This window comes from Ascidiella aspersa, chromosome 8, assembly GCF_963924565.1.
Source record: "Ascidiella aspersa chromosome 8, kaAscAspe10.2, whole genome shotgun sequence".
NCBI classification, from domain to species: domain Eukaryota; kingdom Metazoa; phylum Chordata; class Ascidiacea; order Phlebobranchia; family Ascidiidae; genus Ascidiella; species Ascidiella aspersa.
In genome coordinates, this window is record NC_139454.1 from 3,665,130 (window position 1) to 3,679,033 (window position 13,904).

Genomic DNA, 13,904 nt, shown 5'->3' on the forward strand with positions numbered 1-13,904 from the left:
GGTTTTATAAAAGTTTAGAAACGTCTCTTGTAGAGGCTAGACTTTGCTTCTAGGTGTGCAAAGCTTGGTTTGTAAATGTTGGACAGGCAGTGTGCGGCAAAGTACTAGGGACATACTTGTACTGATTGTACTTATATACTTTCTATTTAAAATTTCTTGTTTTGTTGCTGCAATTGGGTCTCCTACTTAGGTAGACATCCAACCAGTAAAGAATATTCAATAAAACCGCTTTACAGACCAGATTTACGTGCAATATGCTATTTGCTAGTGCTGGGGCACACCAATACTGTATTGAATCGCGGCTTTTTAAGTTTGCCTTTTTTGTTAATAATAGGTCACGTGTGACGTAACAAGCATGGCTATTTACTGGTGTAGCAAAGAAACGCATTGCTAGACCTACAAGGTTGTTGTATAAACATAAGCTCTGTTTTTAAAACAATGAGACTGTAGATTTCCAGGCACTATGCAGAGAAACCATTCAAAGCGTAGACCCTTTGACTGAGCGCTATCGATGTGTGACGTAACGAGATTCAAGTATGTCTCCCTAGTTACTAGTTAATGGTCGTTAAACTTGTTTGCTGTGTAGGTCTGCTGACTGCTGCCAGCCGCACGTGTTTGTAACAACCCTGAAACACTACACTTGGCTTCCGGCGCAGAGCGATTGCTGTTAGGCTGCGTTAAGCGACAGATTCCTTGCAGTATGGTTAAAGGAGAAGTAGCGTCGAGCAATGAGCGCGACGCATGGCAGAGCAAGACCCAGTTCCTCTTAGCCTGTGTGGGTTACGCCGTCGGACTGGGCAACATTTGGAGATTCCCCTATCTCTGCTTTAAAAGCGGCGGAGGTACGTATGTGTGTGTATGACATAACTTGCCTCTGCTATAGAACAGTGCTCTGCAACCTTTGTTTACTTGCGACACACCCAGAGGCACCCGCAGAAAATTTTCCAGGGGATGGGGTTAATATTAATATTTTTACTTAATTCAGTACCCATTATTTTAATATATACATACGATTTTATATCAGTAGAAATTTATATACAAATAAATATTGTTCCCTAAACTTTATAAGTGATACATATTACAATTATAAACAATAAAAATAATCGCATTTTGAAATTCCAGATTGGGACAAGTGCCCCCCTGGCCCCCCCCGTGGGGGCGCCCATGGGTACACCTACGCCTCCGAAATATATAAAGACCGACAATAGACAACATGAGGAAATATCCTAGGCAGTCCAGAAATAAAGCGGTTTATAAATTATTAAACGCTTCGAAAGTTTTAACGTACAGAGTTGGCAACGTAAACAATATAAAGGCATTTTTTTTCGCGAATCGATTAAATCTTTGTAATGTAGATTTTGTATTGAAACCTTTTCATCAAAACACTTTAACCAAATAAACGAACTATGTGGTGATACTGAAGTCATTTCAATATATAACCCCATTATAAATGCAATTCTAGGTAAATTTAGATTTCCAAGACATGTCTGGGTATTATATACTCACTTTAGTTTACTTAGTAATGTACTCATATATAGTTCGGGTAATAGAAAAATCTTATTATGTACTATTTTAGTCTAGTTTTCTAAAACAAGTAAAAGTATGAGTCGCCTTTGTTGTCTTAACAAATTTGCCACACCAACAGAAAAGTACTTTTTATTCTTCCAGTTGCAGGATTTAAAAAATCGCAAGCTTTAAAACTATGGCTGCAGTCGGACTCGGGACTCAAGTACAACCACGTAAAACTACCAGAGTCCCGAGCCCGACGTGCGCATGCGCAGTACCAAATTTCGAAACTGATAGTGCCGCAATCTGTAAATTGAAAGCTTGAGTAGAATAGATATGGTTGAATATTGTTCGACCATGTATTGTTGTTAAATGGGGCAAATACAGAAGGTAGAGTGGGACTCGACATAATCGCAAATTCGGCCCGAGTCGGACTCAACTTATTTTTAACCAACTCCGCATCTCTGCTTAAAACACAGAATCATTTAATATACAAAATTCAAACTAACTTAATTTGGGTTATCATCGAACGACGATTGAACATACATTTTTCTATTTTAGGTGCTTTTTTGATTCCCTACCTCGTTATGCTGCTGCTTTGCGGAATACCTCTTCTATGTCTAGAGTTGGCCGTTGGCCAGTTTACGAGACGAGGACCGGTTCAGGCTTTTGCAATGCTCTGTCCCTTGATGAAAGGTAGGTGATTTACCGACCAGTGTGGTTCTGTAACTGTGGGCCACATAAGACAATTTTCCACTGTTATCAAGTCCCAGCTAAGTCATTTGAAAAATGACTTATGTCCAATTGAAGTATTTTGCAAAAAAGGGCAACTTCAAATCAATTCGTTATCAAAATAATAAAACTACTAAAATTGGTAAATTTGTTCGTGTATAAGCAACGTCCCGACTAAAAAATAACAAAAACGTAATATTTGGCGATAAAATTGTTTTGCGTGAAAAATTGAGATAAATAGCACAATAGAAATATTTGGTTAAAAATTACTTAAGTCAAAGTCAAGACATTTGTGCAATAGACTCAATTGAGTTGAAATTTTAAAAGACTGACTTAAGTTCCCTTAGTTAACTCATTCACTTAAGTCATTAAAACACTTTCAATTTCAGTAGTCTGAATAACTGCATTGTGGCATTTTTTCATTTTTTAGTAATTTAAACAGGAAAAATATATAGTTGATTTCTGTGGATAAGCATGACCTGGTACCTCCTAGATCCGCTGATAAATTTGGTTCAAAAAAATTAAATATTTTTTATTTAATTTTTATTAAAAAAATGTTTTAAGTGTCGCTTGGGGAAGAAGTATGAAAGAAAGTCACAAAAGTCTTGAGGAAGTTTAAAAAAGAAACTTACCCTTATTTAATTACTTTTTCACAAGGCGTGGGACCTGCAACGGTTGTGATCAGCTTCATTCTGAGCACTTACTACAACGTGATCATCGCTTGGGCGCTCTACTACCTCTTCAGTTCATTTAGTTCCCCCCTACCTTGGTACAGCTGCAATGAAACCTGGAGTAGCGAGCATTGCATGAGGAACGTTAACGGATCGAAGAATGAGAGTGGTGGTGCTGTATCGGCAACTCAAGACTACTTCGAGTAAGTTCAAGCAAGATGGTAGCATTGTTTTAATCAAGTCATTTTAAACCGACTTAGTCAATTCGTTTGTGAAATAACTTAAGTTCAAGTGAATTATTTAAAAAAAATAACAAGTCAATTCCAAGAAAAAGTCTTCAATTGCCCAAAAAGTCAATTGTGTTTTAAAAATAACCAGTCATTGAGGCATTTATAAGCTTATGGAGCAAAGTAGCTTTAGTAACACTTTAAATATTTAGTTATAAATAACTTTCGGGTTAAATTCCTTAGTTGGTTAAGAATTGCGGGTTACTTACTTTTGAGCAATCTTATCGAGTCCATAAATGATAATAAACACATGCATTTATTCGATAGCAGTGCTTAAAGTGAACGAAAACTAGGAAATTAAAATAGGTTTACGTCTAATGTAAAGCTAAAATAGTTTTTTCCGCAAGCTAAATTCATGAAATTTAACCTAACATCGCCAAAGTACTTACAGTTATCCGACAAGTAGATTTGGAATAAAAATCCAAAATCCTCTTTAAATGTTAACGTTTTGTTTTTTCAGTCGAGTTGTTTTGGCAAAAACCGAGGGAATCGAGAACATGGGAACGCTGCAGTGGAAAACCTTTGGCTGCTTTGTGCTTGCCTGGGTTCTCGTCTACTTGTGCATTTTTAAAGGAATCAAATCAGCCGGAAAGGTTGGTAGCAGTTTGTGCTCTTAGATGCATTGTGTACAAATGCATCCTAATTTTTCTTCACGAAAAAAATAGAGTCTCTGAAAGAGAAAAAAAAAATTAATATTATGAAATATGTGATTTGTGCAAATTTGCACGAAATCGACTGACTAAAATTCAACTCAACACGTTAACAAATTAAAATAACTTAATTCCATGCCATCTCGTTTGCAGAACAACTTTAAGTTTATATAAAAAAACAGAAAAAAACTCTTTCTCCGAATTTAAACAAAAAAATCCCTGTCCGAGTCATTTGACGCAAAAAAATTTAAGATTCCCAAATCTCATTACATTCCAAATAATTAAATACTTCGCAAAGCAAATACCGTAAACTGATATATAGCAGATTAACTGTCTTACCTGCATAATGTTAATATACAGCATATAAACTGTTTTGCGCGTAGAAAAAGGGGCATTGCCACGTTGCCCTATGGAGAATGTTGAATTTAATATATCGCTTATACTCTTCAGGTGGTTTACGCTACTGCCACCTTTCCATACTTGGTCCTCATAACCCTGCTCGTCGCCAGTGTAACTCTTCCTGGGTCGGGCAACGGCATCATCTACTTTCTCAAGCCGGTTTGGAAGGATCTGCTCAAACCAGAGGTAAGTGGTGCTTTGTAACTTTGTAAATATGCTCTCAAAAAGATACTTACCCGAATGGGCTGGTTCTGGGCTGATTCTATGAACACGATCTCTTCTTTCTTCTCATCCTTTCTTCGATCCCGAACGACTTCACAACTCTTTAAGTTCTCATTCTCCAACACACACCGACTTACAGATGCTAAGTGCCTTAAGTGAACCAGCTCGAAATACAAACCAGCGCTCTTGCCAATCAGAGCGCCAGAGATCTGAACATTCAGAATGCAATGCAAGATATTTTTTTCAAAAGTTTAATGCACACAAATATACTAATACAAAAATATAAACGCCACCACTTTATCAAGCCGGCTTCGAAGCTATTTAGCATTGTGCTAGAAGCGAGTCGAGAAACAAACATTCTGTTAGTACAAGCAACTTCACATTGTTTCTCGACTCGCTCCTCTCTGAGCCTGTTGAGCTCAATTGGCAGAGCGACGGTCCCGGTATGGCCGAGGTCGTGAGTTCGAACCTTTTTGCGAACTAGATGTTTTTTCAGCCTGCCATGCTTGCAATATTGATCGACAGATTTGGCGGATTCGGCTAGTCTGCGATGGCTTTGGTGTACTTATGGCTGGAGGTTGCAATTAGACGTAGAATAAATATCAAAGCCTTTACAGAAGTAGGTAGCATTTGTGAACGTTTCGAATAATCATTTATTGATTTTAACTTCTGTATATGCTTTATGTTGAAAACGAATAAGCTATACTTCTATCAGAATGTTACCGACTTCTTTGTTGACTTTAGAAGGGTTTAATGACACTTTGAACACGTATGCTTGTGTATCTTTTATTACTTTTATATGGGATGGTATTGTTACTACGTCTTACTACAACCATCAGCCATTATCATTTATTCGAAATGTTCTAAATGCTACCTACTTACGTTGGGCTAGGAGACGTAGACTCCGAAGATATTCTTAGGCTTTTGAAATATATCTACAAAGAAAGACACGATTGCCCCCACGCTTTTCCTGTACAATTGTAATTTTTCGTCTATTTTTAAAACTATTGTTCTTCAATGCATATACTTTGATATCCGACTTTTAACATAGGTTTGGGTGAACGCTGCTGCCCAGAACTTCAACTCCATCGGAATAAGCTTTGGTTCGTTAATCGCGTTTGCGAGTTACAACCCACGCAAGAACAACATCTTCCGCGACACGCTCACCATAGCCTCAATCAATAGTGCAACGAGTCTCTTAGCAGGTATAACGTGTGTTGCTGTTTACATCAGGGGTGGGCAACCTTAGTTTCATCCACAAAGGTCGACTCACAATAGCACATTTGTGAAGATATCACGCAGGGTTGCCAGATGCACCCGGTTCGATTTGTTTTCAACGCTTGTAGCGTTCGTATTAGGATAATTCGTGGATTTGAAGCGTCTGTGTTAGAACATGTGTTAGAAATTTTACGCTTCAAGCGGACTGTGTTAGAACTGGATACAGGTGAACAGCGAGCAGACTAATCATGCATAACGAAACGTTGCCAAGCGATGCAGACTATACAGATTTTTTATCTTACAGTTTAGTATATTATAAATGTTTACAATTTTACCCAGTTAATACCAGGTTAAATACTTTCATTGTTTCTAAAGCATTGTTAGTTCAACATAAGTAAAATTACGTGGGGAAAGGCTTATTTTTCGGCTTAGGAAATGTATTTAATTATACGTTTTTGCTGTACTGGTGAACAATGCTGTTCCTGATTATTATCTTTCATACCAAAGGATAATTAGTCTGCGCATTCGCTGTTTGCCTGAATCCAGTTAATACGGTCCGCTTGAAGCGTAAAATTTCTAACACATGTCCCAACACTGACGCTTCGCACGAATTATTCTAATACGAGCGCTAAAACCAAAATCGACCCGGGTGCCAGATGGCAAAAATAAGAAAGCCAAACTTACCCAAAAAAGATAAAAAAGCCAAATATACTACAAGCTCGAACAAGCCTATGTTTTTCCTTAAATTAATTAAAAATGCAATAAATGGTTATGGTTGTATATTGAATTTCTCTTTTTGTGGCATTTTTTCAAAATTTCTTGTCGTTTTTTGTAAATTTTTCTTGGCATTTTTTCTCTTTTTTGATAGGTCTCTTCTTAACATATCACTTTTGAATAAAACAAAAAAAGCCCTAAAAGCCAAATTTTATTTGTAAAATCCAAAGAGGTTTAAAAAAAGCCGAAATTTTAAAATTTGGCAAACCCTGATATCACGTTTCTTCGTGTGTAAACGCCAAGGCACCTTTTGCAGGCCTTGTAATATTCTCGGCGATGGGCCACATGTCTCACATGATGAACCGTCCAATACAGGAAGTTGCTACTCAAGGACCAGAACTAGTCTTCATCGTTTATCCTCAGATCTTCGCCAACCTTCCCGCTCCACAACTGTGGGCCGTCTTGTTCTTCTTCATGCTGGTCTGCCTCGGAATAGATAGCCAGGTAAAAACGAAAATTTGCAAAGTTTAGTGTTTACTGTAGTTAAGTCTATTTTTCTACTGAACAGGTTGTTTCGGCAAAATGGCTTGCTTGAGCCTTCAGACTAAGGGTGTCCAATATGAGGCACGCGTGGCACGCGACCTAATAAAAAAGGCACGCAAGCCTCCCCAAAATACAGCCAATTGTCATTGTTTATACACACAATATAAAATAATCCCAGAAATGACGACAACAAACAATTACTTCTAATATTATAACATTATACTGTTTTCATTTTTTTGTATAAAAGCGCTTTCAATGTAAGAAAAAAATAGTTGCTAAATTTTGGCACGGGAAGAAGTTATAAGATAAAAATTGGCACGTCGCCATTTTTTAATTGGACACCCCTGCTTTAGACAAGTGACTTGCCTAGGTCGTAAGTGATTTTGGAATTTATTCTAACTTGTATGTGAGTTCTGTAAAGTTTAGACGAATAACTTGACTTTGACTAATGTCTTTCAGACAAATTAATAACCATGAAAAAATATTTTAGCAATTACCGAATTTTTGAATTGTTTTAGCAATTACCGAACTTGCATGTATGTTATTCAGGCGAATAACTTGAGTTTAACTGATGTCTTTTAGACAAATTAATAACCATGAAAAAATATTTTAGCAATTCCCTAACATGCTTATGCGTTCTTTAGAGTGTTGTGATGAACGGACTCATTACTAGACTCAAGTAAACTCCAACGATTGCTATTTTTACTTGATTAGTTCTATAAATTAGTAAGGATTTCAGTTATATCTCAGGATTGGACTTGACTTGCTATGGCAGGTGCTGTTAAACTTTTTTTACCGCGAAAACTTTTTTTACTCCTAAATTTTTTTGGCATCACGTGGACCACAGTAGGCAAGAAATTGTCAGAGATGACGTCATAATTTGACGTCTTAATAAAATAAACTTCATAAATCTGTTGATTTCAGTTCAAAATGTTAAAGTAAAATGAAGTATAAATACAGTCAGTGCAAAACCGTTTTAGTTTGAATTAATCTGCTTTCTTTGAAAAAATGATTACTTTGTAAAATATACACTAATATTCCAATTAGGCCTCAATGGACCCCCTAAAACTAATTCATGGAATTCCAAGGGGTCCGTGAACCCCAGTTTAAGAACCCCTGTGCTATGGCAATAATTAGGAATGTAACTTGACTTGAATTACTAATGGCTATCATTGTAGTTTTAACTTCAGTAGCCGATGACGCGTTTACTTATCACTTCAAAATGACATTACCTAGACTTGAGTCATTTCTCCAAACTTTAACATTCCATATAGGCCTATATATATTTATAAAAGTGATTGTATAAAAAGGTAATATATTGCGTACACCAGGAAAAATAGCTGTGTTTGACGTCATTCACCCTAAAGAAGGCGACTTGGATAGGTCGCCGAAACGTTGGAGATAAAACATAATTGCCAAATGATCTATGTTTAATTAACATGTCATAAACAGCTCTTCTGGTAATTATATTCCTTCTCCAAAATTGTGGCGACTTAATTTTCTTGTCATTCACCCTGAAGAAGGCGACTTGAATAGGTTGCCGAAACGTTGGAGAAGAAACATAATAACCAAAGGAGCTTTTTTGGTTAATATCTTTGTAATTTTTCCCGTACAGTTTGCTATGGTGGAAGTGGTCAACACAACTATCATGGATTCAAGCGTGTGCGCGTTTTTGCTGAAATACCTCAAGAGAAAAGAGTTTATATCCCTCGGTGTCTGTCTGGTTGCTTTTTTACTGGGAATTCCCAATCTCATGCAGGTTTCAAAACAAGTTTGCTTAAAATTAAAGATAATTTTTGTTGTTGATTGTGTTGCTATAAGTTGTAGCGAGTGCAGTTCAACATTTTTGTATTTTTTTATTTTCTATCTAAGCACGCTACATAATTAACTCGCCAACTATTAGGTAGAAGGTTTAAAAACACTGTTGTATAATGACTTGTCCTCATTGTCTCAAAAAAGAATTGTGCCTTCGAAATTCTGGTTAGCGGTGCGCAAGTGTCAGAATGTCAAGAAACATTATTTTAGACTGTTTAATAAATTTGTTACTGAAGTAAACCGATGTCATATAAAGAATAATTCGCCTAACTATTGGGTAGGATTCGCGGCGACCAATACATTACAAAAACACATTTTGTTGTTTAAAAACAGTTTCTATTGACGTCAGATACAACTAAAGATAAATCGATATACCGGTTTACTGATGACATCGGCCTATATTTCACCCATACCGATATATCGGTATAATTAAATTCCATCCTATATGTTTGTCGATATTTTACTAAGAAATTGTTATACGACGCTTGCTTAAAAATAATAATCTAATTTCCTATTTTTTTTATTTTGTCATTTCCTTTCATTTTCATGGCAGACTCTACAGACGCAAATTCAGTCCAGGAAAAAAACGAAAAAAATATTTCAGATACAGGTTGTGGTAGCATCTGTAAACAACTCTTAAATTAAACAGTTGCCAAATAAGACAATCAGCACTAACCTTGGAAAACAAAATAAACATTTGAGTTTCAGGGATGCATCAAGACGTTAATACAAGTTGTGGTACTCGTAAAAAACTTTTTTAACAGCTTGTCACATCGGTAAAATAGCACAAAGTTACGAAACATACTTAAAATATTATAAATTCAGGGCGGCATTAAGGTATTAATAAAAGTAGTGACAGCATCTCTAAACAACTTTCAAATTAAGCAGTTGACAACATTTCAATTTTTGTTGCATTGAGGCCTGCGTTTCATTCTGTTTTATTTAGTGCGTATTTAAATCTCAAATATTTGAGTGCTTGCCTATTTATATTACAAATACCTTATTTTCCGAAGTTACAAAAACCATTATCTTGAGGCCCACTAAAATTAATAAAAGTGTTATAATATATATATCTATTAACATAAATATATATATATATATATATAATATTTGTGACACCATCTCTACACATCTCTCAAATTAGACAGCTTAACACATTTGCACAAAATCAACACAGAGGAGAACATAACGCAGTAAGAATATCCATGTAAAAGTATTCAATGAAAGATGCACCCACTTATCTGTGTTAACAACTGTGATCTAGCCTTCTGAAGCTGTTTTTTGACCAACGATAACGGCTTCTGTATCATTAGTACACTGAAAGCCATTGATCGACATATTCGGTGAGTCTGCAATGGCTTTTGGTTTACATACAGAAGTAGGTGTCATTTTGTACGTTTTGACTTATTCAGTGCCTTCTCACTATCAATAAAGAGTTATTCGAAACGTCCAAAATGCTACCTACTTCTCTATGGGATTTAATGTTCTTACTACGTCTTACTATAACACACAGCCATTCAAGAAAAACTTTAACTTGTCGTTTTCAGGGCGGCATCTACGTGTTCACTCTGCTGGACAACTACACGGCGATCGTCTCCCTTATGTTCCTGGCATTCTCCGAGGTGATAGCCTTGTGCTGGTTGTACGGTGGCAGTAGGGTGTCGGTTCAAGTCCAGCAACTTATTGGTCGAAGTCCGTCCATCTTTTACCGGGTTTGCTGGGCCGTAGTCTCACCACTGCTAATCGCGGTAAGGCGTTTGTTATATGTTGCGCTTTAGAGCATAATGGCTGGAGGTTGTGGTTAGATGGAGGCCTAGAATGAATATGGAAGCCCCTGCAGAAAATTGTTACGTTCTAAAAAACAATTATTAAATTATTTTTCAACAAAGCAGTGATTTTGGAATTATTCGAAACGGTAAAATATGCAACCAAAACATTTACTTTGCGTTTTCAATTTTATTTATTTAATTTACATGGTAATAACGTTATGTGGCACATTTTTATCAAAATATTTGGAAAACGCTACAGGAATGAAACACGAAGTATAGGGTATCCATAATGCCGTAAACTTAAATTTAGGTCTGTTCATGGGCGTTCAATAGGAATTTCAAAAACCTTATAAATTAGTGTTATTTTTTCATTTTTTGCTCATATTCAATAGGACAAAGTCTGTAACGTACCCGTTAATAATGTCAGCGTTGTGCCAAAGCCTTTTAATCTTTAAATTTCTTAATATTGCGTGTTGAAAAGATTTAAAAAAAAATCTCTGAACAAGCATTTAATTTACTTCATGCGCAATTTAAATTATGCGATTTAAAACCGCAATATAGTAAATATAAAGTTTTTGAATGCCTTTGAATTAGTTTATATTAATGTGCGGCAACCTGGAATGTGCATGTAACTGCTTTGTGCGTTCCAGGTGGTCTTCGTGTTCACTATCACACAGTACAAGCCTGCAAAGTACGGCACCTACACCTACCCTGTGTGGGCTGATGTTATCGGTTGGTTCGTAACTCTTGCCTCTCTTCTATGCATTCCGATCGGGGCCGTTGCCACCTTGCTCAAGTTACGTGGAACTTTTCTCGAGGTAAAGTTAGCGCGAAGAAAATCGGGGTAAAAAGTCTGCCATTTTTTTTCAAAATTATCATTTTAGTTGCGTTTTTTCATTTTTTTTAAATCAATATTTTCTGGGTTTTTTTCTGTTTTTTTTCAAATTTAAGTTTTAATTTTGTCAAGTTTTTTTAATTAGTTTTTCTGTTCAATCTTTTTTTAAAATTAGTATTTTTTCTGTCAAGTTTTTTTCAAAATTCCTTTTTTTTCTGTCGATTTTTATTGGCTGGGAGAGGGGATATGAAGGACTGATTTTTTTGTTTATCTTCGACTGGTACTGGAATTGGGTGACTCGTAGACGAAAACTAGGCGATCAAAAGACAAGTTTTAATTTAGGTACACTATGCACGGATCTTTAATGTTACTTGAAAATTAATGGATATTTGTATCACCAATAGACATACATACACGCAAGCATTTTATACCTAAATACGCACTATTCATTACAAATTAATAATTTTGAGACATTTACATATAGTTGTCGTGTGTTAAGGGCAATTGTAAAAGTACTTTTTTGTTGTTCTGTTAAAAGTGAGCCGCGAAATTGTTAAGATTTTTTTTAGTGTGCCGCGAGCGAAAAAAAAACAGTTTGGGAACCACTGAGTTAATGTGACTAAGAGAAATTGAAACTTGTGTGTGTGTGCAATGTGTTTTCTGTGATCAACCGCTTCTGAAGTTGTAATGGCCAACGATAACAGCACCCATATATAGTACACCAGATGGCTTCCCAAAGAAGGCCCTTCTTTAGGAAGGCATCTTGTGTATGTAACTGGGAAGACTGGATATTGTAATAGTTTGAGGAATCCCCGGCCTACATCGTTGACCCTAACTTGCATTAAGTATTGTAAACAAGTCGTTTTGAAATAACTTAAGTCCAAGTCAAGTCATTTGTAAAATACCTTAAGTCCAAGTCAAGTCTTTGTAAATTAATAACAAGTCCCAATCAAGTCATAACTAGACCATTCAATTGCAAGTCACGTCCTTGTCATAAATACACGTTAAGCTATTAATATGGTTAACTCGTCTGATTATGAGCAATAAATTAATTAAAAATATTTAAAACGTAATATACATCAGTCAAATTGATGTGCCAAAATTACGATAAATAACCCTTTTACAAAAAAAAAATCATTGAAAATACTCGATGCCAACCCAAGTCATTTGTCTAAAAGACTTAAGTCAATTGAAGTTATTTTAAACAGTGACTTAAGTGCACTTAAATCAAGCCATTAACTGAAGTCATTACAACACTGCCTGCACTTGCATTACAGCGCCTGTACCAGTCTATACAGCCACAAGAGGACAAACTCGAAGCTACCTCCAACGAAAAGACAGACGAAGAAATCAAGTTCGACATAACGATGTAACCTCAGCATCGCATTTTCTGCTTTATCTTCTATGTGCCTATCTACAATAGATCGACATTTTTAAGGCTTATTATGCAAGTTTCGGCTCAGGAACTGAGATGTGTTATTATTGGGGATACGGTATTTTTTTCCGATACCGATGCCCGATATTCTGGGCAAATAATATCGCGATCCTGTCCAATACTAAATGACGTCATTTCCATGGTTGAATGAGCAAAATTCATCAGATTTAAAAATGACAAGGAAATGAATTTTCGGTGTTTCAGGCCGAAATTTGCCTTCGTCTGACAAAGCACTTTTACCTCAATTTTCAATACTAAGTTTTCTCAATAATTTACCATAGATTAAAAAAAAAGTATTTTTCTCAATAATTTACCATAGATTAAAAAAAAAAGTATTTTTCTCAGAAATTTACCATAGATTAAAAAAAAATATATTTTTTTAGAAATTTTCAATAGATTAAAAAAAAAATCTCAAAACATGGCTGAAATAGGCAAATTAATTTGGTAACGGATCGGCACCGATACGATCTAAGTATCGGACGAGAACCGATGCTATCACTTGGCTCCGATCAAATCCGATATAATCGGAAATCACCAATATTTGGTGAAAGGAACATGGAAGTCCGTTGGCGTTTTTGTAGGAGCGGATTTAAAACTGCGTGGTCGTAAATCGAATACAATTTACATTAGGTTTAAGCGGGTTTATACCCCAAGATGTAAATGGGAATTGTGGTTGATCTCTTGGTGTTAAATTAAAATATAAGAAAAAAGAAGAAAAAAAAGAAAAGAAAAAATAATTTTGTCTGTTTACCGCTCTGCTGCATATTGTATGGCAGGCGAAATAAACTAGAAAAATAGTTTTTTTGTGATTTTCGGAGCTTACTTTGGTTACTGTATTGTTGAAATGCCAGTGCAGCTTTACGGCATTAAAGAAAAATATAAGAAAACCAAAAACAGGACAAGAAACCGCGGTAACCTTAGTCGATCTGAAATATGTTCAGCGAATTTGTGTCGAGGACGTAAAAAGTTGGGGGTTGAACTCAAACAGGCCGACGTGCCATGTTTTATCTTAGAACTTCTTCCCGTGCCAAAGTTTAGCAACTATTCTTTTTTCTACTATTAAATTAGCTTTATACAAAAAAATAAAACAGTATAATGTTCTAATATC

At 35.8% G+C, this 13,904-nt stretch overlaps 1 protein-coding gene across 1 annotated transcript; it reads left to right on the forward strand.

Moving 5' to 3' along the window:
* The first annotated feature begins 539 nt into the window (after positions 1-539).
* On the forward strand, positions 540-13,031 carry LOC146135223 (sodium- and chloride-dependent GABA transporter ine-like). Its single transcript, XM_083395493.1, has 11 exons — positions 540-842; positions 2,068-2,202; positions 2,896-3,112; positions 3,657-3,789; positions 4,297-4,431; positions 5,519-5,672; positions 6,716-6,903; positions 8,558-8,701; positions 10,305-10,505; positions 11,177-11,344; positions 12,639-13,031. The coding sequence occupies exons 1-11, from the start codon at positions 701-703 to the stop codon at positions 12,732-12,734; spliced, it is 1,713 nt and encodes a 570-aa protein (XP_083251619.1). The 5' UTR covers positions 540-700; the 3' UTR covers positions 12,735-13,031.
* The last annotated feature ends 873 nt before the right edge of the window (positions 13,032-13,904 follow it).